Source organism: Plutella xylostella, chromosome 19, assembly GCF_932276165.1.
Source record: "Plutella xylostella chromosome 19, ilPluXylo3.1, whole genome shotgun sequence".
NCBI classification, from domain to species: Eukaryota; Metazoa; Arthropoda; class Insecta; order Lepidoptera; family Plutellidae; genus Plutella; species Plutella xylostella.
The window spans coordinates 4128639-4150351 of NC_063999.1; the positions used below are offsets into that span (position 1 = coordinate 4128639).

General features: G+C 39.3%; 3 protein-coding genes across 4 annotated transcripts in view; 2 read left to right on the forward strand and 1 right to left on the reverse strand.

Moving 5' to 3' along the window:
- LOC105386865 (follistatin) overlaps positions 1-8718 on the forward strand; it is a 32257-nt gene extending 23539 nt beyond the window's left edge. For both annotated transcript variants that reach the window (XM_048627548.1, XM_048627549.1), the window contains exons 4-6: positions 3324-3539; positions 5500-5721; positions 6620-8718. In XM_048627548.1, the coding sequence (XP_048483505.1) occupies positions 3324-3539; positions 5500-5721; positions 6620-6684 (503 nt within the window). In that variant the 3' untranslated portion in view covers positions 6685-8718. The remainder of the gene's footprint in view (positions 1-3323; positions 3540-5499; positions 5722-6619) is intronic.
- A 322-nt stretch (positions 8719-9040) lies between these two features.
- On the reverse strand, positions 9041-17492 carry LOC105386038 (mitotic spindle assembly checkpoint protein MAD1). The gene is made up of 15 exons (XM_048627550.1): positions 17213-17492; positions 16964-17127; positions 16628-16816; positions 16288-16446; positions 15877-16071; positions 15068-15184; positions 14401-14466; positions 14017-14190; positions 13216-13358; positions 12590-12753; positions 11955-12097; positions 11089-11166; positions 10733-10839; positions 10301-10399; positions 9041-9937 (listed from the first exon to the last, which is right to left on the reverse strand). The coding sequence occupies exons 1-15, from the start codon at positions 17352-17354 to the stop codon at positions 9715-9717; spliced, it is 2163 nt and encodes a 720-aa protein (XP_048483507.1). The 5' UTR covers positions 17355-17492; the 3' UTR covers positions 9041-9714.
- A 144-nt stretch (positions 17493-17636) lies between these two features.
- Positions 17637-21272, forward strand: LOC105386875 (probable protein arginine N-methyltransferase 6). The gene is made up of 6 exons (XM_011557528.3): positions 17637-17804; positions 17926-18162; positions 18342-18535; positions 19945-20156; positions 20458-20689; positions 21055-21272. The coding sequence occupies exons 1-6, from the start codon at positions 17754-17756 to the stop codon at positions 21260-21262; spliced, it is 1134 nt and encodes a 377-aa protein (XP_011555830.3). The 5' UTR covers positions 17637-17753; the 3' UTR covers positions 21263-21272.
- Positions 21273-21713: the final 441 nt, after the last annotated feature.

Sequence of the window (21713 nt, forward strand, 5' to 3'; positions counted from 1 at the left end):
TTTCAGTGATGCAGGTAATATTTTACATATCGAGAACAATGCTTTATTATTATTACTATACTTTTTTCTTATATTTTTACTAACTAACAATTTTAAAAAATTTATTTGAATATTTTCTATTTTGTCCATGTACGTTTTGAATATAGATCCATAGCAGTCCAGTCCATAAGATATAATGGAATCTACCAAAGATAGATATATTGTTTTTAGAACAGAAATAGGTACTTTGAAGGAAAGCTGTTTAAATTTAAATAACAATATGCGTAACTTATTCAGTATTTTTTCTATGTGTTTTGTCCAGCCCATCTTTTCATCGATACACATTCCTAGATATGTTACACACGGTACTTGTTTTATAGTTGTACATTTGCAGTTGACACATTTATTATGAAAGCAGTCAAAGCTATGGGCAACCAGTTGACATATAGACGTAGGGGTACATGAGTATGGGGACTGTATAACAAGTAGGTTAGTTTTTTCTGCGTTGAGTACAATGCCATTATCATGAGACCATCGGACCACGTTGTCGATATCCTCCTGCACGAGGACTGTCTATGTGTACCTGCCCTCCTACGTTTTGCTATAAACTATCTGGTAATTTATAGAGGTACCTACTTACTACAAATCATCAAACATCGAGGGGATTTCGTTTGATGTCCATTTCCCAGCTCATAATTTATTTTCTCTAAACTGTGTCTATCTTCTTTATGACGATAGGGCAGACCTTAAAAGTTAGTAATGTTCATTTAAAGATTGATAATCATTGATATTATGATTGTTTCCTTATTAACAACGCTAAGTTACAGTTTGCAGTTTGTTAATTAAACGAAATAAAAGGTCTGTTGGGTACCTACATGAGGCGGTCTAGCTAACCATTAAACATCATCTTCTCAGTAGGCTATAAAAGAGAGTAACGAAAATTTTATTAAATCTATAATTAAGTTCCTGAAGTTTTTAGCGTTAGCGTGATGTTGTGTTGTAATAAAATATTTTATAGTTACTCCTATCTAGCTCTAACTATATGAATACAGTTTTTTGCGTATTGAATTTGGCTTTAAGTATACGGTTTAGGTAACTCTACCTTTCTAACTCTGTATTACAAAACCATTAAAGTAAATATATTTTTCCCGGCGCAACAAAAAGGGTACTGTAGCTTGATAAAAACGAAGAATTAGAGCATTCATGCAATCTCTACATGGAACGCAATCTCTGCAAGGAACGAGACAGACTCGTGGTTAGCACAGAATCGCCCCGAAACTTAAGTACTTACATATTTTTTAGTAAGCTAGTGACCCCCAACCCTGCATTGTCAACATATACGACCTTATAAAACCTCATCATAACAACATAAGTAAGTCTATTCATAAAAATAACATAAAATATGTTTTAAAGTGCACATTTAAATTCTAAACACTTTATTTTATTACTTACATAAAATTATACTCGCATTTGATGCGACAACCGTTCATCATAAATAAACCAATTACTCCAGGACTGCTGGTAATTGCGAAGACAGTCCACTGGTTTCTTGTACTACATTTTACTGACAATAGAAATTATCATCATGATGGCTTGTTAGTTTTCATTTACTGCTCACATAGCTTTATCTTTACATTAAACAGAAATAGGTTACGACTTGCACGAATATAGCGACGATACATTTAGTGCATTGCATGAGATTCGCTTTTTCATGATTACACATCATGGTTAATGCATGTTTTGTAACATAAACCTAAATTCGACTTTCTTTACTTTTCGGTACTTACGCACATTTTTTTCAAATGGAGCTGATTTCCTAATATGGTTGAACCAAACTTCTTCAGGATTACCCCCTTTCACCTTTGTATAAGTATTTTTTACCACTTTTGCAACAGCCTGTAGATACGAGAATGTAGATCTTGTGAACAGTTTTTTTCATGTTACGGAGATATCAAACTTATCGAGTTTCGAGTTATAACAGATTATGTTGTAATGAATAATTCATGAAATATTGTAGGTACCTATAGGCTCGTCCCAGACGTCCTCATTTTATATTAACATCTAGGTAATGTAGGCAATTACCGGCTGGACTAGACGTAAAATTTTCGCTTATCATCACTTTATGAGGGATAGGCTCAGCCAGTCTGACCTTATGGTATAAAATTTTACAGCAACCAATTAAAATTATGAGCAATCATTTTTTAACTACCTATCCACGTACAGTGGCCAGTTTCTACCTTCATTTTATCAAAAACTATTACGTAGGTACATAAAATATACAAACTTAAATCAGTTTTTTGCCTAATGGTTTTTTATAAAATACACTTTTAGAAAGACCATTCTTGTAACTATGTAGTCCTCGTTAAATAGAGTTTGACCAATAACTAGTCGTAGATTATAGTTCCATAGGCGTGTTCCGGAGTGATAGATGATCGGTAATCCAGGCTGCAGGGCCCTCTCTAGTCTAGACGCAGGCCAGCCTATGAAACACGATACTATCTGAAGTGGCGCCAGAGATTTAGAACGCCATGCCGCGCGACTTCAACCGAATAGAATGCTTCACTTAACTCAATACTATCTGTCTTTGATCAACTAGGTACTTATTACAGTAGAATACCTAGGCAGGTGAACTCTACTATAGCTATATTATTAGTCTCATATTATATATTCTATAAAAACCTTTACCTGCCTATTATAATGTAAATAAATCATCTTGTGGTGTCAATGTAGTCAATATAATCACCCCGCCAGCATTTTATGTAAAATCATGAGCGCGACAATGTCAACGATCGAAAGATATCCCGAGACATAAGGGCCCTATTACACCGTGTTAATTTGATCTCGGCTAATGATGTTGTTGACATGCCTCCCGAGCAACTCTTGTAGTAATTGTCTATAAAAACCCGCAATGATCTTGTAATGATTATGCAAATGGCTTGTTTTTTCTGTCGAGCTGGGACGCTCGGGTTGGCGGGAATGGGTCGGAGGAAATATTTACTCACTAATTATTGGCGAGTTGTATATACAGACTTGTAAGCTTTACAATGTCGTGCAGATAGCTAAAACTGATCTAACTAAAGTAGGTATGAAGTTTTGAAACTCCATGATTTATTAACCCCAAATGACAAACCTTTTATGGGCTACGCACACCCCTACTTATATCCCAACCAACACGACTAACTGCCAGTTTCAATATAACTCTACCGATGACTGGTAGTTACTCTCATACGATTTTGACAGGTTGTAACTTTGAATGTGTCAAAATACTTAGCACTGTAACTGTCAGCTATGGATAGATATTATTATTATTGAAACTAGGAGTAAAACCACAACCTCTATTCCAGTGGGCAACTGCGAGGGCGTCCGCTGCGGAGACAAGAAGAAGTGCGTGCTGGACGCTGAGCTGGGCGCCCACTGCGTGCGGTGCGGCGAGTGCAACGTGGCGGGCGCGCCCGTGTGCGCGGTGGACGGCAGGACCTACGCCGGCGCCTGCGCACTGAGGAAGGCGGCGTGCGACCGCGGCCGCGCGCTGCCGCTGGCTTACAGAGGGAGTTGTATAGGTGAGTTTATAATACTTACTAGTAAGAGGACAGCAGCTTTCACTATGGTTTGCCTATGACGTAAAAAAAATCGTAGGAAGAAATGCAGGCTGGACAGGGCTCCATCTAACTTATGGAGCGCTGCTTTGGATTGCATGATATCTCTTGTTCGTTCTCTTCCTTTCCTCTCTTGAGTTGGGTTGTCACTGTGTGCGGTGCGGCGAGTGCAACGTGGCGGGCGCGCCCGTGTGCGCGGTGGACGGCAGGACCTACGCCGGCGCCTGCGCACTGAGGAAGGCGGCGTGCGACCGCGGCCGCGCGCTGGCGTATCGAGGCAGTTGTATAGGTGAGTTTGTGACAATAGTAAGATACGAAAAACGAGGTTTCGGAGCGCAGCTCTGGATTGCAGTCAGCTCTCGTGGGTTCGCTATTCATAGAGGCACTTGTATAGGTGAGTTTGCGTGACACTAGTAAGATGAAGAGCCTAGCTTACGACAATAAGAGGTTTCGGAGCGCTTTAGATTGCATGACAGCTCTCGTCCGTTCGCTATTGGTCAAGCTAAAGTACCTAACCCTCTTGAGCAGGGGGTGTACGGTGTACTGATATAGAGGCACTTGCATAGGTAAGTTTAATTGTGATTTGTGATGCTAGTAAAATGTTTGCTTAGTGTCGGATGAGCATGTAATGTTAAAGAATATGTTTTTGGGCCTATGAAGTTCCCCCTGGCACGGCTTGTTCAGTCTGTAAAAGCTGAAATATGATGGAGACTTTTTGAGGAATATGCAGAACGGATCCTTGGGTATTTTGGATTTAGTGCTGTTCTGAAATCGTATGACTACGACTACCACATTCAGCATGTCACTTGTATCTGCAATCCTTCCCAATAATTGATACATCTTAATTACTACTTCCCAGCTATACTAACTATATCCGCAGCACTACATCGCCGCAATGTTGCTCTGTCATAAGTCATTACACAGACTAACTATAGCGAGGTATGTCAGATATCTGGGGCCATTCAGTTTTACGACTGGTCTAGAAATGCGAGCTATCTTGTAAGTCGGCATAGCTCTGCTCTCTAGCTATTACCAACTGCAGAGTACATCAAATGCTAGCTTTAATTCTTGAAAATACCGAGTATATTCGGACTGAATTTACTTAGGTGTTTGAACCAGTTACCTGTATAATGACGGAACGTTGGCTGGCAGCCAGAGGGAAATGCATTCGCGGAGGTACACGCATAGCTGATACAATCCTTACGACGTGCTTCAAACTAATGTGGCCCATATTTTACGACTGTAGATTCACAATGCCAATATGCGTACCAGCTTCCGCGATTGAAGTCTAACTGAACATAGGTATTTGAATGTTAATGATGATAAATTTGTTTACGTCTGCCGAAAGCGATAAAACGGTGTATCGGTGGCAATTGGCAATAACTTGCATAAGATTATTGTTATTTTAGACTCTAGGTGGTAGTATTTAGTACACTAGGTAAGTATTTATACTTACAAAATAAATTACTTTCATTGACACTTGAAAATTATAAAGCTTAGACAACGCGAGCACGAGCCATAGAGCCCATATACCAAGCCGTAGGCGGCGGCCATAAATATTTCAGAGCTCTGTATGTATTTGGCACTGACAGTAAGGTTGCGGTCGCTAAATTGTCCGCACACTTGCTTGACCGTGCCTCCTAACAGCTACTGCTTCCACTATAAAACTCCACTGTCCTAACACTCTTAACTCTCTCCATCCACTGCTCTCCGGGGCAGCGCTGCATTGACTTGACTTTGCCATTTACACCGTCTATAGGTAGGTACTATACATACACCTCGATGTCCTCGATCCCTTGTTCAATTTAATTAACAAATTTTCCTCTTTCAATACAAGTAATTATGTAAAGTTTTGGATAAGATCTCTATAAGAATGTGGGCTGAGTCAGTGTTGCCATCCTAACAGCGCCTCTTAACCTTGCAGCGAACGCAACCTGCTCCTCCATCCACTGCTCGCCGGGCCAGCGCTGCGTCGAGGGCGGCGCGTCGGGGGCCCGCTGCGTCACCTGCGGCCCGTGCGGCGCCGGCGCCAAGCGGGCGCTGTGCGGGAGCGACCGGCGGACTTACCCGTCGTGGTGCCGCCTGCAGAGGGCTACGTGTGCTGCTGGCAGGGTTGTGGACCCGCTGCATCCCGGACCGTGTAAGGGTGAGTAGAGTTGATACATATTCTATTATATACAGGGTGTTGCAAACAGAGTATACTAAGCCGCTAACATGCTGCCCATGCAGGTTTCGGCTTAGTAGGTATACTCTTTTTGCAACATCCTATATACTACTAGCTGTTCCCGCGAGCTTCGCTTCATTTTAAAAAGTTTTCCTGTGGGAATTCCGCGATAAAAGTAGCCTATGTGTTAATCCAGGGTGTCAGCTAAATTCATACAAAAATTAATTAAAATCGGTTCAGCCGTTTTGATATAAGAAGTAACAAACATACACACATACTCACAAACTTCTTCGCCTTTATAATATTAGTAGGATATTCGGAGAGGAGACAAAAGTTTCTCTCGAGTGCAACCTTTGTACATACATATCCCCTTAATTTCAGCTCAGCCAGCCTAGCTCCCGAGTAAACTGGAGCAGCAATCCTGGGTGTTGCAATAGCTGAGATAGGCGCTCTGTTGGTTCAAGAATAGATAATCTCGTTTCTATAGTAGATCTGGACAAGCCAACATAATATGAGAAGAGTTATAGTATTTACAGCTACTTATTCAGTATTGTAACTGAAAGTGTTGTTTTAATACTTAAATACCTACAGCTGTGATAGAGCTGGCACTGTCCATCTACCGTAGGTATTAATTCTTATAGACATTTTATGGACATCGACACTCGATAGGCGTAGGTGGATAGCAGCCGTAGAGGACTATGGACTTATGCTTATGATGATCATCATCTTAGTAGGTATGGTCCAAACCCGACAGGTGTGAGAAATACCTACGCTGCATTAATTACTTGTTGACTTTCAGTAAATTACTAAGAGGTCTGGGGAGAAGATTGAGAATCTCAATTTGAGATACGTGTTTACTCAAACATTTGTTTTGTTTCAGGTGACAGAAATATAACAGACAATAGTGTGACTCGAGTGCGGAAGGGAGAGAGAGGTATGAATTAAGCGAAGAGCTGAGGGGGAAAGAACATATTCAGGGACTGTCTGGTTGTTAAACTCATATTTTAAGTTATACTCTTTGACTTAATTCTCATATTATGATGAACGAAGCGGCTTGTAATCTAATTCCTATTTCGTTAAGTATTAAATTTGATTTTGAATGACAAGCTGGCCAATAAATACGTGTCTAGAACTTAAACCAAAATGTATAAGTCAAACCATTTAAAGATGTTGATGTCAGTTTTCTAAGTTGCGTTTAGAAAGTAGATTAATTTATCGTTATTTTTGTAATGAGTTAATTAATTTAATTTAAGACTGAACTTGTAACCAGTATGGTCTCTGCGAGTCGAGTGTTGTCTTCAACAAGTCAAGTAAATAGTGATAGGTTTACTAAATTCAGTAAATAATTGGTACCAGCCTAAACCCTGAAACTATTTTTTAACTTATTACACACTCATTGTAGATAAATAATTCTATAGTTTTTACTGATTAACACTTTAAACTTAATAAATTTTGAGCACCAAATCGTACTTACTATTTAGTCAAAATATTATAGGACTGTAGTTAGCACAATGTTCTGAAAGTAGGTACTTATATTTAGAGAAATTTCCATGTTTCTTGTTATAACTAACTATAAATACAGGATGTTGAAAAATAGGAAATTTTAAGCAGGGAAGGCAATACTTTTGGCATTCTATAGAACTTTTGTTTTAAGAATGTTAGATTATTTATATTACTGAGTAGGCCTTTACTGAAAAGGTACTTAATTAATGTAATTTAAATCAATATGGCTTAGTTAGAACCCATTTTGCAACATTCTGTATAAGCTTGTAGGATGAATTGTTTCATCGGAGAACTGACTGACATAATTGTTCTAAAATTCTAGTGTTTTAAGATTAATAAATATAATTTTACTTCAGGAGCATGGTGTATGACGCTGGCGCAATATTTATTGTTAAGTTATATGATGTATGGAGTTTTAGTGCAATATGTTTTGATGCAAATGATATAAAATTTACGTATGAACGTTTTGTTTATTTTTTTATGATTTGACGATTCATTCTATCCGAGGTTTCGCGATGACAAATTATGTTGTTCCGACATGTTATTGAGTGTTATGTACTTTTACAGTATTATGATTGTGTAGGATTATTAGAATTTTCTTATTTTCGAAACTTTTTACACTGAAAAGAATTAGAAAATCTTAATAGACTTTAGTTAAGAAAGTAATTTATTGTTACTTTAAATTTATTTCCAATTCCCTTCTAGGAGTCATTTGAATTCTTGTAAATGTATTTAAATGAACAAAGCATTGTGTGATGTCAACTTAGTGATCATTGGGACGTCCTGCTTAGCTTTAAATAGTTAAAATGATTGTATCTCGGTGCCCACATTCTGTATCCAGTAACGTGTAACGATTTCTTTACATTTTATATTGTTTATTTTTATTTATTTAACATATTCGGTGTAACTGTTAAACTATATTGTGAAATTTTATTAACGTATTTCTAAATGATTAAAGGGTTTACTTTATTACTTTTATTGATTTGATCTGATATGATCGAGTATAAAATTATTTTTAGTAGAGTATCTATTCGAATTTAATATAATAATTTACATAAGTGTTCATGGTGAGGACGTCAAAACCAATAATGATAAATAGCAATTTAAAAAGTTTGTAAAGCATACACTTAACCTCGATCCCTTGTTTCAATTTTATAAAAATTATCCTCTCTCTATACAAGTAAAAGTTTTGGATAATGTACCAGTGCGGGACGAGCCATGTCGCCCGCTCTCTAAGAATTTCCCTGTTTATAATATACTCTATGGTAAGAATGTGGACTGAGTCAATGTCGCTTTCCTGTCAATTACTCTCCAAGTAGTATGTTTACTATTTACTAATTGTTAACTTTACTGTCTCGGACTATAATAAAATAATACTTAATTGTTGTAGGTAGATAACTCATTGCATAACATTAGATGATGTATAATATATCTTTGTTGATTACTTTCTCGATCTTCATAAATATTTGACAAGTATTTTTTGCATTTTTATTACTTCCTAGTAGAAATTTGATTTTTAAACAAAGTGCGGCTATTCACGTAACGAAGCATCAACAATATTGCAGCAACTAGCATTTTCTCATCTGATATAACATACGCTTTTTGTTTTATCAATCGAAGAACCGAAAAATTCTAAACGAATGGTAATTTTTCAATACTTTTAAAGACACATTCATTTAGAAAGTTATCTTTAAGTATTTATTTTTCCATGATATGATTATGATTAGACACTGATTTTCATGAGAGTAGTCCAGGCACCGAATAACATGACCTGATTTGAATTTAAATGAGACCACCGTTTTCTATTTATTTGTATATTTTCCTTTTTCAGAAATAATGGAAGTAGGGATTTAGAATAGCACAGTCGGAATGTCATCGGTATTTAAAATAATAACATAAATTAAACTGTACATTCCTCTACCGAATAAATTTAACAAAATCTAAATTTCACATTTTACATTCACTGCATTTTTTACATTATGAACAGAAAAAAAAATAGGTAACCTTAATTTAGTTGCTTGGGTTGATATTTGAATCCATTACCTCTATTGATAACCTCACAAAGTGTCACTTACTAATACTAATAGATGTAGGTTTAGTATCTAAATACAATCAAATTTACCATTATCATCGCAATAAGATCACAAACGGTATACATTCTTCATTCCTTACATTAAATCACTTCATTAATTCAAACTAGCTCAGCTCCAATCGTATAAATTCACAAAACCGTATCAGTCCTTAAAAATTCATGCCACAAAGGGATTTTATTTTTGAAAACTTCACAATGCATCTAGTTTTTATATTCTTGCAGGACTTTTTTAGAATTACATTCTGTAATTCTTTTCCGATTAAGCCAGTACAGCCTTATCTTATGTGCAAACAACACTGTCGCACCTTCAATCTTACATCTACACTGCACCAAACACTCACTAACCGCGCGCACTAAAGTCCAACCAACATCATACTCACTCACTCATCGCTGTCCTCTTCTTCTTGCTGCATAGTAGTTCTAGTGAATAACTCCATAGTGAGCGAACTCAGGAACAGGGGTATGGATCTGTGGTGGTGTAAGTGTAGCTCTACTAGCTCGCTCAGAGTGGCTGAGTAGTCTGTGTGCACCATCTCGATGCCGTCGTCGCAGAGTGTGAACGTGAGGTATTCTTCTGCGGACTCGGCGTACATGCTCGATAATCTATGTAGGTGAAAATTGTAGTCTGTTAGGTGCCATATATGCCAGAAGTATTATCTAGCTTTGGAAAATGTAAATATGGTCTTTAGGGGTTGGCACGAATAGTGATGCTTTTATTCATAATTTTAAGATGCCTAAGTCGCGTGGCGACTGGCGACGTAGAGTACTATGTACTAGGTCATACAACAACATACAATTCTGTGACTCTATCATTTGAAATCTTAAATGCTTCCTCTTCTTAGTTGAGCTAGGTTAGCATTGGCTAGTTTGTTTGTTTGGTGAAATGATTCGCGTCTCAAATTCTATCTCAAATCTACACTGGTACACATATATGCGTATGAAATAATTATAATAAATAACTCTCACCTATAGTTCTTATGTCCGGTTCTATCTATCTTGTAGCCGAGCAGCATGTAGCACACGTCGCGGTACTCCTGCGCCGACGATGTGAACTCCTCTTTCATCCTGGAAGGGAAATGGATTATTATATATCACTAACATATTTCAAGGGAAATAAAGAAAAGGTGGAATATCTATTTGCCTGATTATTGACAATCTAGGCCCGATATTCGATAGGACAGAATATCTCGTTTATCTATATAATAAATTCACTGTTATATTTCCAGCTTGTCCTGAAAACTTATGCAAAACTTAAACACAAAATAAGAGAGCTTGACAAAACATGGCAAAATCGTCACCCTCCCACTCACAAGAAAAGTGTTCCATAGAAAATAGCGTGATGAAGCGCGTGGAAAACTTCTTAAATCATCGTAAAAAACTGGACAGTCAAACACATACCTCTGCAGTTTAATTCGGCTGCTGTCCACCTTCTGCTTCAAGGTGGCCACTTCTTCAGAACACGCGGCCGACCCGCCCTCGCGTAGTGCCGCTTTCAGCTTTACGATCTACACAAACAATTCATAAAACAATATTAATAAGCACAATAAAGGACCCTCTGCACCTTGGGGTGTCATAGACTGCATCAACAACAACAACAATAAAGGACGGTGTAATCAATTGAAACCTACAAGCATCTACAAGAAACCTACAAGTATTGTTCTTATATATATATTTAAAATATCCGTACGCGTGTATTTCGATGGTTAAAATTAGGATTTGAAAGCATTATTTAAAAAATGAGCGTCAGTATTTACCTCTTCTTGCGCCGCATCCAAGTCAGCCTGGAACTGCTTCTGGGCGATGGCCGCCGGGTTGTCCACCAAATGTAAAACCTGCGGAATAAAAAAATCATGTTTTGTTCATTCTGCTATAAATTAATTCAGCCTTTTTATAGCTGCACATAGATCCTGTCTGAGTGTTATCAAAGGTGCATAGGGCCGGAGAGCATCCCACCTTAATCTTGCGTCAATGACAAATAAGCCACATTTGAACACTCGTTACTCGTTATTCTATGATTTGACATGAAAATGCAACCTCAAAAAAAGTGGTATATCGTATAAACTGCTACAGTAGTGAAAAACGTTCTTTCTCAAGGCGGGCGTGCATGTTGTCTCGCTGCGTCTTCTACTTCACGGCATCACGTTTCGCCACCTCCGCCTCGTCGCGCCACTTGGCTATTTCAGCGAGAAGGCTCGGGTGGATTGAGCGAGGGTATTTATGACGGAGGATATGATTCATAAAGCCAATCCAAAGATATTGCACGCCCCTACTTGGAGATCCCCAATGTTCTCATTTTATATTTTTTATAATAGAATAAGATTGGGTTATTACTCTACCTTAGAGGTGGGCGGTGCGAAGTTAAGTTTCTCAAAGCGGGCATGCGTGTTGTCTCGCTGCGTCTTGTACTTGACGGCGGCGTCACGTTTTGACCATCTCAGCGCGAAGGCTCGGGTGGATTGAGCGAGGGTATTTATGGCGAAGGATAGGGTAAAATGGCGTGACCTGATTCATAAAGCCAACCCAAAGATATTGCACGCTCCAACTTGGGGACCTCCAAGGTTCTCAGTTCATCTGTATTTATATTTTTTATAATAGAATAAGATTGCGTTATTGACTCTACCTTAGAGGTGGGCGGTGCAAAGTTGAGCTTCTCCAGGCGAGCGTGCATGTTGTCTCGCTGCGTCTTGTACTTGACGGCGTCACGTTTGGCCACCTCCGCCTCGTCGCGCCACTTAGCTATCTCGGCACGGAGGGCGTCCACCACTGTTGGGACAAAAAATACATTAATTTTGTATGATATTTAGGGAATAAAAGCAGAGAATATGGTGCTGCTAACATTGTATTTATGTTCGAATATTTACATAAAAAATATCGTAAATAATTTAGACAGAATGTTTAAATAAAAATATTGGGGGATATTCATAGTAGTACTTTTTTTGTGCCAACACGGGAAGGAAGGGAAGTGGGGTTCTGGTTATGGCTTAGTATGTGTTTAATGTTATGGTAGACATGAAGAGGCAGGGTTTATTTATTAATTTAGATTTGTAAATGTCTCTTCCTCTGGTTCCGCTGCTCGCCGCTAGATGGCGGGGTGTCTCTGGTACCTTTAGCGTGCGCGTCCAGGTCGGTGGCGGTGAGCAGGTCGCGGTAGCCCTGCAGCGCCTTCTCCAGGTGCTGCACGCGCGCCTGCAGCAGGCCGCTCGTAGTTCTACTGGTTCCGCTGCTCGCCGCTAGATGGCGGGGTGTCTCTGGTACCTTTAGCGTGCGCGTCCAGGTCGGTGGCGGTGAGCAGGTCGCGGTAGCCCTGCAGCGCCTTCTCCAGGTGCTGCACGCGCGCCTGCAGCAGCGCCGCGCCGCCCGCGCCGCTCTCGCCGCTCATCGTGATGGTGAGCTCTTTCTCGAAGCTGTCTAGTTGCTGTCTGTGGGGCAGAATAATATTCAACTGTGAGTAAGGTAAGATAGAGACCAAGTCTAGTGCAGAAGTAAGGATCGCATGTGAATGAATTTTGTCGACGGCAATAATATTCTCAGCGGTTTGATGACAAACAACAGAGCTGATCTAGCGCTCGCACCATGATGAAAGGTTTAGCCAGTCAGAATAGCTTCAGTCTCTAAATGCTTGTTATATAAATCGTACAAATCAGCGCTACAAAAAAAACGCAACATTTGTGGCTGCTGTAGTTACAGCGAAAATACTATTGGGTATCCCTTCTATGTATATTTCGCTTACACCAACGGTAACGTATATCATCTGAGTCTGAACAGATATTAAACCTCTTTGTTACTCTCCTATAGCTCTTCCGCTCCTCCGTATCACAATGTGCGCACGGAGGTCCAGTCGTTCAGCTGTCTCGCTCCCTCGCATCACAATGTGCACTCACCTATAGCTGTCTCGCTCCCTCGTGACGAGCAGCAGGCGCTTCTGCAGGCGGTGTATGAGGCTCTCCTGGTTCTTGCGCACGGAGGTCCAGTCGTTAAGCTTGATGGTCGCCTTGTCGCGGTCGTACTTCATTGTTGACATTTCCTGAGAGAAATACATAGTAACATTAGTAAAATAGGAGTAGGTATTTGATAGCATAAAAATTTTGCATGGGTACTTCAATATATTTTGGTATATTAAATACACACGACAAATAAAGATATTATACGTCTTTTAGAGGTCTTTGATATGTATGTGGGCCTCAGATTTCGCAATGTAAGCACCCGTAACAAAAGTCAAATAGTATACTGGATACTGTAGAAAAGAAACATGATTTTTACTGTAAAAAAAGTTGTTCAAATTGAGCTCCCGAGGCGAGCGAGCGCTGTAGAGACGCTTCTAGATGCGCTATCTTCACCCGTGTGTGTATTACACTATGACATACCTCAGTGAGCTGCGCCAGCTGCGACTGCACACTAGCGGCCTCGCTGACGGCGGCCAGCTCCTTCTCCATGGCGGTGTCTAGAGCCGAGGCGAGCGAGCGCTGTAGAGACGCTTCTAGATGCGCTATCTTCACCCGTGTGTGTATTACACTATGACATACCTCAGTGAGCTGCGCCAGCTGCGACTGCACACTAGCGGCCTCGCTGACGGCGGCCAGCTCCTTCTCCATGGCGGTGTCTAGAGCCGAGGCGAGCGAGCGCTGTAGAGACGCTTCTAGATGCGCTATCTTCACCCGTGTGTGTATTACACTATGACATACCTCAGTGAGCTGCGCCAGCTGCGACTGCACACTAGCGGCCTCGCTGACGGCGGCCAGCTCCTTCTCCATGGCGGCGTCCAGAGCCGAGGCGAGCGAGCGCGCGTCCGCCGCGCCGCGCGCCGCGGCCACCGCGCGCCACTCTTGCAGGGACGCTTCTAGATGCGCTATCTTCACCTGGCAGTGGGGAATACGTTCACTGTTAGTTTATGTGGCAATGGTTTAGGCATATTTTCAAAAGAACCCTTTGAAAGAGGCTAAGGAAGCAACTGCATATTTTTATCGCCCGATGACAGAGTGTTGCGGCGCTCCTTGGGAGATACTCATCTAGCGAGCAGTGCACGACTATTGAAATTTATTGGCTAATGTGTTGATGATTGTGCATACCTTAGCATCATGCAATTGTTGCTGGTGCGGCTGCATCGTCTCGAGCCGCGTCGTTAGCGAGTGCACCTGAAATCATTAATTATTTATTTAGTCTGAAGAACTTTTCCGAAATAATGTTGTTTTTATTAGATTCACGTAATTTGAATAATTTACCAATGAAATTTTTCTAATTTACATTTTAAGGACCTAAGCTACTATAGGCATGTCTGGTTCAGCTATCAAGAGATTCACTGTTTCCGTCTCACGAACGACTATTGAATATTATGGGCTTTCAGATCGTGAAAATAATGACAAAAATACAATGCAAAAACCCTTGATTTTGTCACCATTTTTATTCAACATAAGTAATACTTATACCTATGTGAATCGCAGTGACCCTGTCCATCCATAAGTCTAGGAAACAAATGAATGTTATGATTAAGGTTTTTGCTCTTAACTCTAAATTTAACAGAATTTTTGATTTTATTTTTTAATGTGTTTAAAGCATGGTTAAGAATAGCTCATAATAATTATTTTTTACTTTGTTTTTTTTTTTTTTTGGATCACAAACTGTCAAATCTGTAATAGTTAAATTGAACCGGAGCATGCGTTACACGTTTTTCCTAGTGTAGGTTTTTTTTATATATTTAATAGACGGCTCTTTTCCATGAAATAAACAAAAGCCAACCTGTTCCTCCAATAGCAGCTTATTACAGACAGCGTCGCGCAGGGAGCGCTCGGTGGCTCGCAGCCGGGCCACCTCTTTCTCTAGTTCCGCCATATTCTGTAGGCGCTTCTGTGCCGTCTGTTGAGGGAAATAAGGATGAGTATTTAACGTGTATGACGCGCGAGAGATTGAAGCGAGCTGAAAATTACACACACACACACACACACTCACGCCTTGTACTAATGTACTCCCTTGCGGGGTAGGCAGAGGTGCATTGCTGCACCCACTTTTCGCCAGAGTGTTATGTTAGTCCCAATATAATAGGGGGCGGGCCTATTGCCATTTTACGGGCACATCCAAGACCCGAGAACAAATATCTGTGTTTAAACAAATATTTGCCCCAGCCGGGAATCGAACCCGGGATCTTCGGCTCAGTAGTCAGGGTCACTAACCACTACGCCATTCGGCCGTCTGAAAATTATACGCCTTGCTTTTTACCAGCGGACTTTGTAGCCACTTAACCATCTTGATTGGTTGAAATGGTATTTTCGTATAGTGACTTTGTGTTTGATCATGGTTGTACCCATGAGAAATATACGAGCAGAACAGAATCATTCCAACTCTAGGATAGATACAACATCTGAAAGATGGAGAGCTAAATAACTTGGAAGGCCCATAAACCTGCGCCGACTACCCAGCATCTAAATCATATGAAAAGGCACTACCTCTGTGAGCAGCACAGACAGCCAGATATGGGTAACAATAGAAAATCAGCCATGCAATATAATGGGCTACCAATAACATGATGATGATGATGATGAATAAATTACCTTAACTTGCTGCTGCCAATCCTTGTAAGAGTCCTTCTCATACTCCAATTCCTTCAGTTTGCTGGTGAGCTGTTGCATTTCAAAGGTTTGCTTCTCCAGCTGTGTCCTCAGTGAGGTGCATTGTTCTGCCCGAGATGTCTGCTTTGTCACTTCAGTCTTCAGCATTTCCACCTCTGACTGGGCACCTTCTAATGCCTGTTGAGGAAATAATTATAAAAAAGGTAATTGGGGATTTTTACTTAAATACTAGTAAATGCTATGGAATCCACAAGTGGTATAGTAAGACAAATGCAGGTGGCTTTTAGGGGGTTTTTCTGAAGACCTTTTGATCAATAACTTTTTTGAAAATTTCAAGATCAGTTCCTACGGATAAACACTGCTTGATATTGGCATCATCATCAAAACTCAAACCTGCAGTAACTCATCCATGTCTTTCTTCATCTCGGAAAGCTGGTCTTTGTAGCTGACATTGTTCTCTAGCAGCTTGTCTTTCAAGTCTGCTATCTGCTTCTGTAGATCTGCCTTCTCTTTCTCCCATTTGGTTTTACTGTCCTTGTGTTCTTTCAATGCCTTGAAACAAAGAATAGTATAAATAAAATAATAAAAAAATATTGCCACAGATTTGTATAGTTCTAGCAAAACAAACAGAGACAAAAAAAATACTTGATGCTGTGGTACAACTATGGACCTAAAACCAAGAGTCTTTATTAAATAATGAAATTCAAGGCAATGCTTAAATCGGCAAACTTACATCTTGGAATTCATCCTTTAGGTCTTGTTCTCTCCGTCTGATGATCTGAAGCCGGTCTTCCATATCCGACAGTGCTTTCTGATCCGCCTTGTGTTGCTCCATGAGGGAAGCCTTCTCCTCTTCAAACAGAATCTGCATCTCTTTGCGGATGGTGTGCTGGTGGTTCACTCGTGCCTCCAGTTTAGTTATCTGCATAATTTTGAGAAAAAGTTACATGGAAATCTTGTGGTATGACGTGGTACAGATATAACAAGATGTTGATAGAATTTAGTCAGGTGTAAATTTAGTATTGTAAATGAAAAGTAAAAAGATAATTTTAATATAAATGTATCTTACTTGAGCCTTCGCAGCTATTAGATCAATCTTCATTTTCCTAGACTCCCACGGCGACGGCGGTGCTGCAGTAGTTTGGGAGTCCAGCCGAGCCCGCTTGTCTGGGCTCGGCGAACTGGTACCCAAACTGAACTTTCTCTTCCCAAGAGCCGATAGGTTAGAAATACCTGTGGTACAAAATACTGTAGTAGCTGATAACGTAGAAGGTAGGAAGGTATAGTAATTAGAGTAAACTAGTCCTGAGAAACTTACTTTCTTTGAAAGACTGGTTACTATCGGTGAAGTTGAGCTTAGAAGAAGTTGATAGTTTGTCTTTCGGCGGGTCCGTATTGATAACCCTTCGGAAAGGCTCCAATACGTCGTTGAACAGCGACATATCGCCTTCTTTCGACATAATGGATAAAATAATATTTGAAGCACTGATTAATTAATTCATAACTATGAAAATACGCCTAGAAAACTATATTTTTGTAGAAAATTACGGCTCTACAACGACAACACAACAGCGGAGCGGCAAGATCACGCACAGAGCAGAAATTACCAAAATAGACTTTACACAGAACCATAATCGATATTTTTGTACAGAAACTCGTGCTTGATATTTTTTCTGCAATATCCTATTCTGTGTTTTGACAGTTTAGTGGTTATTTTTCGACTTCCGGTCGTCAGCTGTCTGTTTTTGTTTTGAATTTAATTTTTAGGTTATGTACCAAACTTTAACTTTAAAGGATAAATTTAATAAAGTTATATTATTGATATAAATTCATAAGTTACATTAATATATAAAACAACAATGGACGAAACAGTAAATACTGAATATTTTGAAAGTTATGAAGATTTGGAGGTTAGTCGGTATAAGTTTCTAACAACAAGTTTAAAACCTCTGCTCTCCCTGCACTGCCGTTCGCATTATATTTACTGTAAATTATACCTACATCTTTATAATCATGCTTTTATTTATTTAGATCCATCGGCTCATGCTGGAAGATGCATCACGAACGGCTACATACAAACAGGCAATACTCAGCAATGCTCCTTACTTCAAAGACAAAGTGGTGATGGACGTTGGTTGTGGCACTGGAATCTTGTCCATATTCTGTGCTCAGGCTGGTGCCAAGAAAGTATATGCAGTTGAGGCCAGTAAACTTGCAAACTTAGCTAAAGAAGTTGTGAAGGAGAATAATTTTGAGAACATTATTGAGGTAAATACTTGAAACTTTTATACTAAGCCTAAAAAGATATTATATTCAGGGTAAATACAACCCTGGCTAAAACTGGGTGCACAAACCCCGCAAGAGAATACAATAAAAAGTTTTTTTCTAAAGTGTCTATCCTAATTATTTGATACAAATATATAAACATTGCACTTCATAAATTTAAGGTAATACACAGCAAAGTTGAGGATGTAACACTACCAGACAATGTCAAAGTGGATGCGATAGTGTCCGAGTGGATGGGGTTCTACCTGCTCCATGAGGGTATGCTGGACTCCGTGCTGGTCGCCAGAGACAAGTTCCTGAAGGAAGACGGCCACCTGTTCCCTGAAAGTGCTACCATTTATGTGGCTCCTTGTAGGTGAGAAAAAATAAGGACTTATTCTTGAATTTTATCAAGCTGCAAAGCAGTTTCTGAATTAACAAAAGCTATGTAATTCTCCAAGATCCTTCAGGATATCAATTCATTATACAACATTGCTGCATTATTTTACCATAAATGATTTACTCCGTGGATACAAACAGTCCTAGGCGGCCAATAGATTTATATTGCAAATCTTCATTAGACTTTCTGCTGTCTATTAGGTTAGGATAGATTTAACCTAAATTAGGGCGTGCAAAACCGGTTAACCGGAAAACCGGTTAACCGGACAATATATCACGGTTTTTCATAACCGGTTTTGAGAGTTCAAAACCGGAAACCGAAAACCGGGTTTTCACCGATTTTGATCGTATTTTTATATACTTTTTTACATACATTAGAAGTTGAACCCATAAACTCTAAAAATAAAAGAACTTGTATATCGGTTGGCACACTGATGGACACTAGATTAATGCTGAAACTCATAAAAAAGAACTAAAATATTGTATGGAAATTGAGTGACGATTTTCTGGTGCACATGCCGGCACTCTGCCTAGGCGCAGTAAAGCAAACACGACGTCAGTGACCGATGTGTGCGTGTGAGTTCACATTTTTTGCTGTATGAAAACTTATTGCTGTGTGAAAAAAAGGTACTCTGGGTGCACATAATTATAACGTTGAAATCTGGCCCAATAAAGCACAACAAGGTGGTCTTCATACTAACTCTAGGTAAAACAGGACTGCATTGACCGTTGTTGAAAATATAATTAGGCCAAGTGCGGGGACTGCATTCGACGTTATGGAATTTTTCATGAAGTGTTGAGGACGTCAAATCAAGTGCAGTCGTGTCCATCAATGAGTTAGGCTTTCTTTCGTTGCGTTGATATGAACAAATCTGTAATACATCAAAAAAACATTCATCATCTTACTGCTACTATAGAGTGGTCGTAAGAATCAGACGATAAATGTTTTTTTTTCAAAATCTGCCTGTATGTTTAAAATATACAATTATTCATGATAACAGAACGATATAAAAACACCATTAAGGTGCCACACACTTTTTTTAGATGTGATAACAGTAAGTACTATGATAATTCTTATTTAACTTTTTTTCCTGTTCACTAAATTATTAATTTGTCATATGGTTGATTAAAAATAGGTAAGTATATCATAAAAAATGTTTTATTCGTATGTTTTGTGGATATCTCTATCTAAGAATATGGGTTCCTTGTTTAATTAGTACTGTATGACAAAAAATATTTAAGTAATATCAAAACCGGTGAAAAACCGGTTAACCGGTTTTGAGGCTAAAAACCGAAAATTCAAAACCGGTTTTGAAAACCTTCCGGTTTTGCACGCCCTAACCTAAATATATTTATTAAAAACACATTCTTGTTTGTTAATTTCAGTGTTCCATCTCTGTACAAACAATGGGACAATGTCCATGGAGTATCAATGTCTGCATTCTCTAAACAGCTCCGTCAAAGCAAATACAACAAGCCAGAGATAATACAGATACACCCTGAAGACTTGCTTGGACCTGAAATTGCCCTGTGCTGGATTGACTTGAAGGAGAATAAGTCTGCAGATCTCGACTCCTTCAGTTTACAACATGTTTTAGGTTTGTTATATGAATTGTTGTATATTGAGGAGCCTTAAACCTTTATTTATTTTATGAATATGTATTCAGTACTAGTACCTACTTATTATAGTTATAAAACATTGAATTATGACAAAGACTTTACATATAGTGACATAGGCATTGATAAAATCTATGTATCCTGTATAAAAAAAGACAATGCTATACTCCTCTATACCCTTTTTTTGGTTGGTTATTTTGATCATGCTTCATTTCAGTTCCATTACTATTTATTTTACAATGTCATGTATTTGATGTATTACAGTTGTATAAACATTTGCAGGAGCATCCAGAGCCGGCGCATACCAAGGCATAAGCGTGTGGTTCGACTGCGTCTTCCCCGACCTATCGCAAGACCGGGAGGAGTCGCAGATGATCTTGGGCACGGGGCCCTTCAGTCTGCCGACTCACTGGAAGCAGACCGTCATAGTGCTGCCGCGGGAGCAGCTGGTGGAACCAGGCGAGCCTATTGCTTTCCAGCTGGATATGACGAGGGATTCTAGTAATTGTCGACGGTAAGACTATTCGTTTGCTGTCTGTAGTTGCATGTGAAGAATACGTTATTGTTTAAGTAGGTAAACAATAACTACATGAATAAAGCTAGGAATATTTTTGTTTGCTGACAAGTAACAACCTAGTCTGCTCATCACCACTAAACCATCTTTATGAAAAGCCCCAGTCAGACAGAATACGCCACGCGAGTAAATAAAGAAGCATTGTAAAGATGGCGGCCGAACGCTATCCGTATTTATGTCAATACTCCTTCCTACTCCTACTTATGTAACAACCGCCATTATCACATTGTTTCATATCTATGATCGTTATAAGAACACACAGATACCTACACGTAATAATAGCCACACTATCTTCTTACTTCCAGATACAACTTACAAGTGACGTTACAAGACCCAGAGACAGCCGAACATCCAACACCATGCACGTGTCACATGACCAAGTGCATCATTATCAAAACCTTCATGCATCAACACCCGGAACAGCCAAGAGGTGGAGAGAAGAATAGTGATGAGAGGAGAGAACAGCAACCAATATTGGTAGATGAGCCTATAGATGACGATGATGATGAATGAATAAAAAAAGTATTTTTTATGTTTTACTTTGGAGTTTTTATTCAGTCTCGGTTTTAGATAGTACATTATTAAAATTTATAATTAAAGAGCCCGTTAAAAGTTATAATATAAAAAGTGTTGACCTTTATTGGGGTAACTAGCTGTTCCCGCGCGCTTCGCTTCGCCTTAAAAAGTTTTCCCGTGGGAATTCCGAGATAAAAAGTAGCCTATGTTCTTTCCCAGGGTCTAAACCGTATGTATACCAAATTTCATTCAAATCCGTTCAGTAGTTTTGGCGTGAAAGAGTAACAGAAAACAGACACAGTTACTTTCGCATTTATAATATTAGTTAGGATGGCAAGTGGTAAAAGTTTTTACTAGTTAGGGCACTTACAATATACATAATATACAATACTGCGAATTGGGGCGATGCGATCCGAGCTTTTATCAGTTTCGTTACGAAGCAATATCA

What these genes read in the sequence shown, in the direction of transcription:
- LOC105386038 (XM_048627550.1), bottom strand. Translation starts at nt 17,354, where the DNA reads ATGTCGAAAGAAGGCGATATGTCGCTGTTCAACGACGTATTGGAGCCT. An exon ending in AGCTGCTATTGGAGGAACAG is followed by an intron (nt 14,467 to 15,067) that starts GTTGGCTTTTGT and finishes TAATGATTTCAG; the next exon opens with GTGCACTCGCTAACGACGCG. An exon ending in AGCTGGCGCAGCTCACTGAG is followed by an intron (nt 13,359 to 14,016) that starts GTATGTCATAGT and finishes TATTTCTCTCAG; the next exon opens with GAAATGTCAACAATGAAGTA.
- LOC105386875 (XM_011557528.3), top strand. Translation starts at nt 17,754, where the DNA reads ATGGACGAAACAGTAAATACTGAATATTTTGAAAGTTATGAAGATTTG. An exon ending in AAAGTTATGAAGATTTGGAG is followed by an intron (nt 17,805 to 17,925) that starts GTTAGTCGGTAT and finishes TTATTTATTTAG; the next exon opens with ATCCATCGGCTCATGCTGGA. An exon ending in ATTTATGTGGCTCCTTGTAG is followed by an intron (nt 18,536 to 19,944) that starts GTGAGAAAAAAT and finishes TGTTAATTTCAG; the next exon opens with TGTTCCATCTCTGTACAAAC.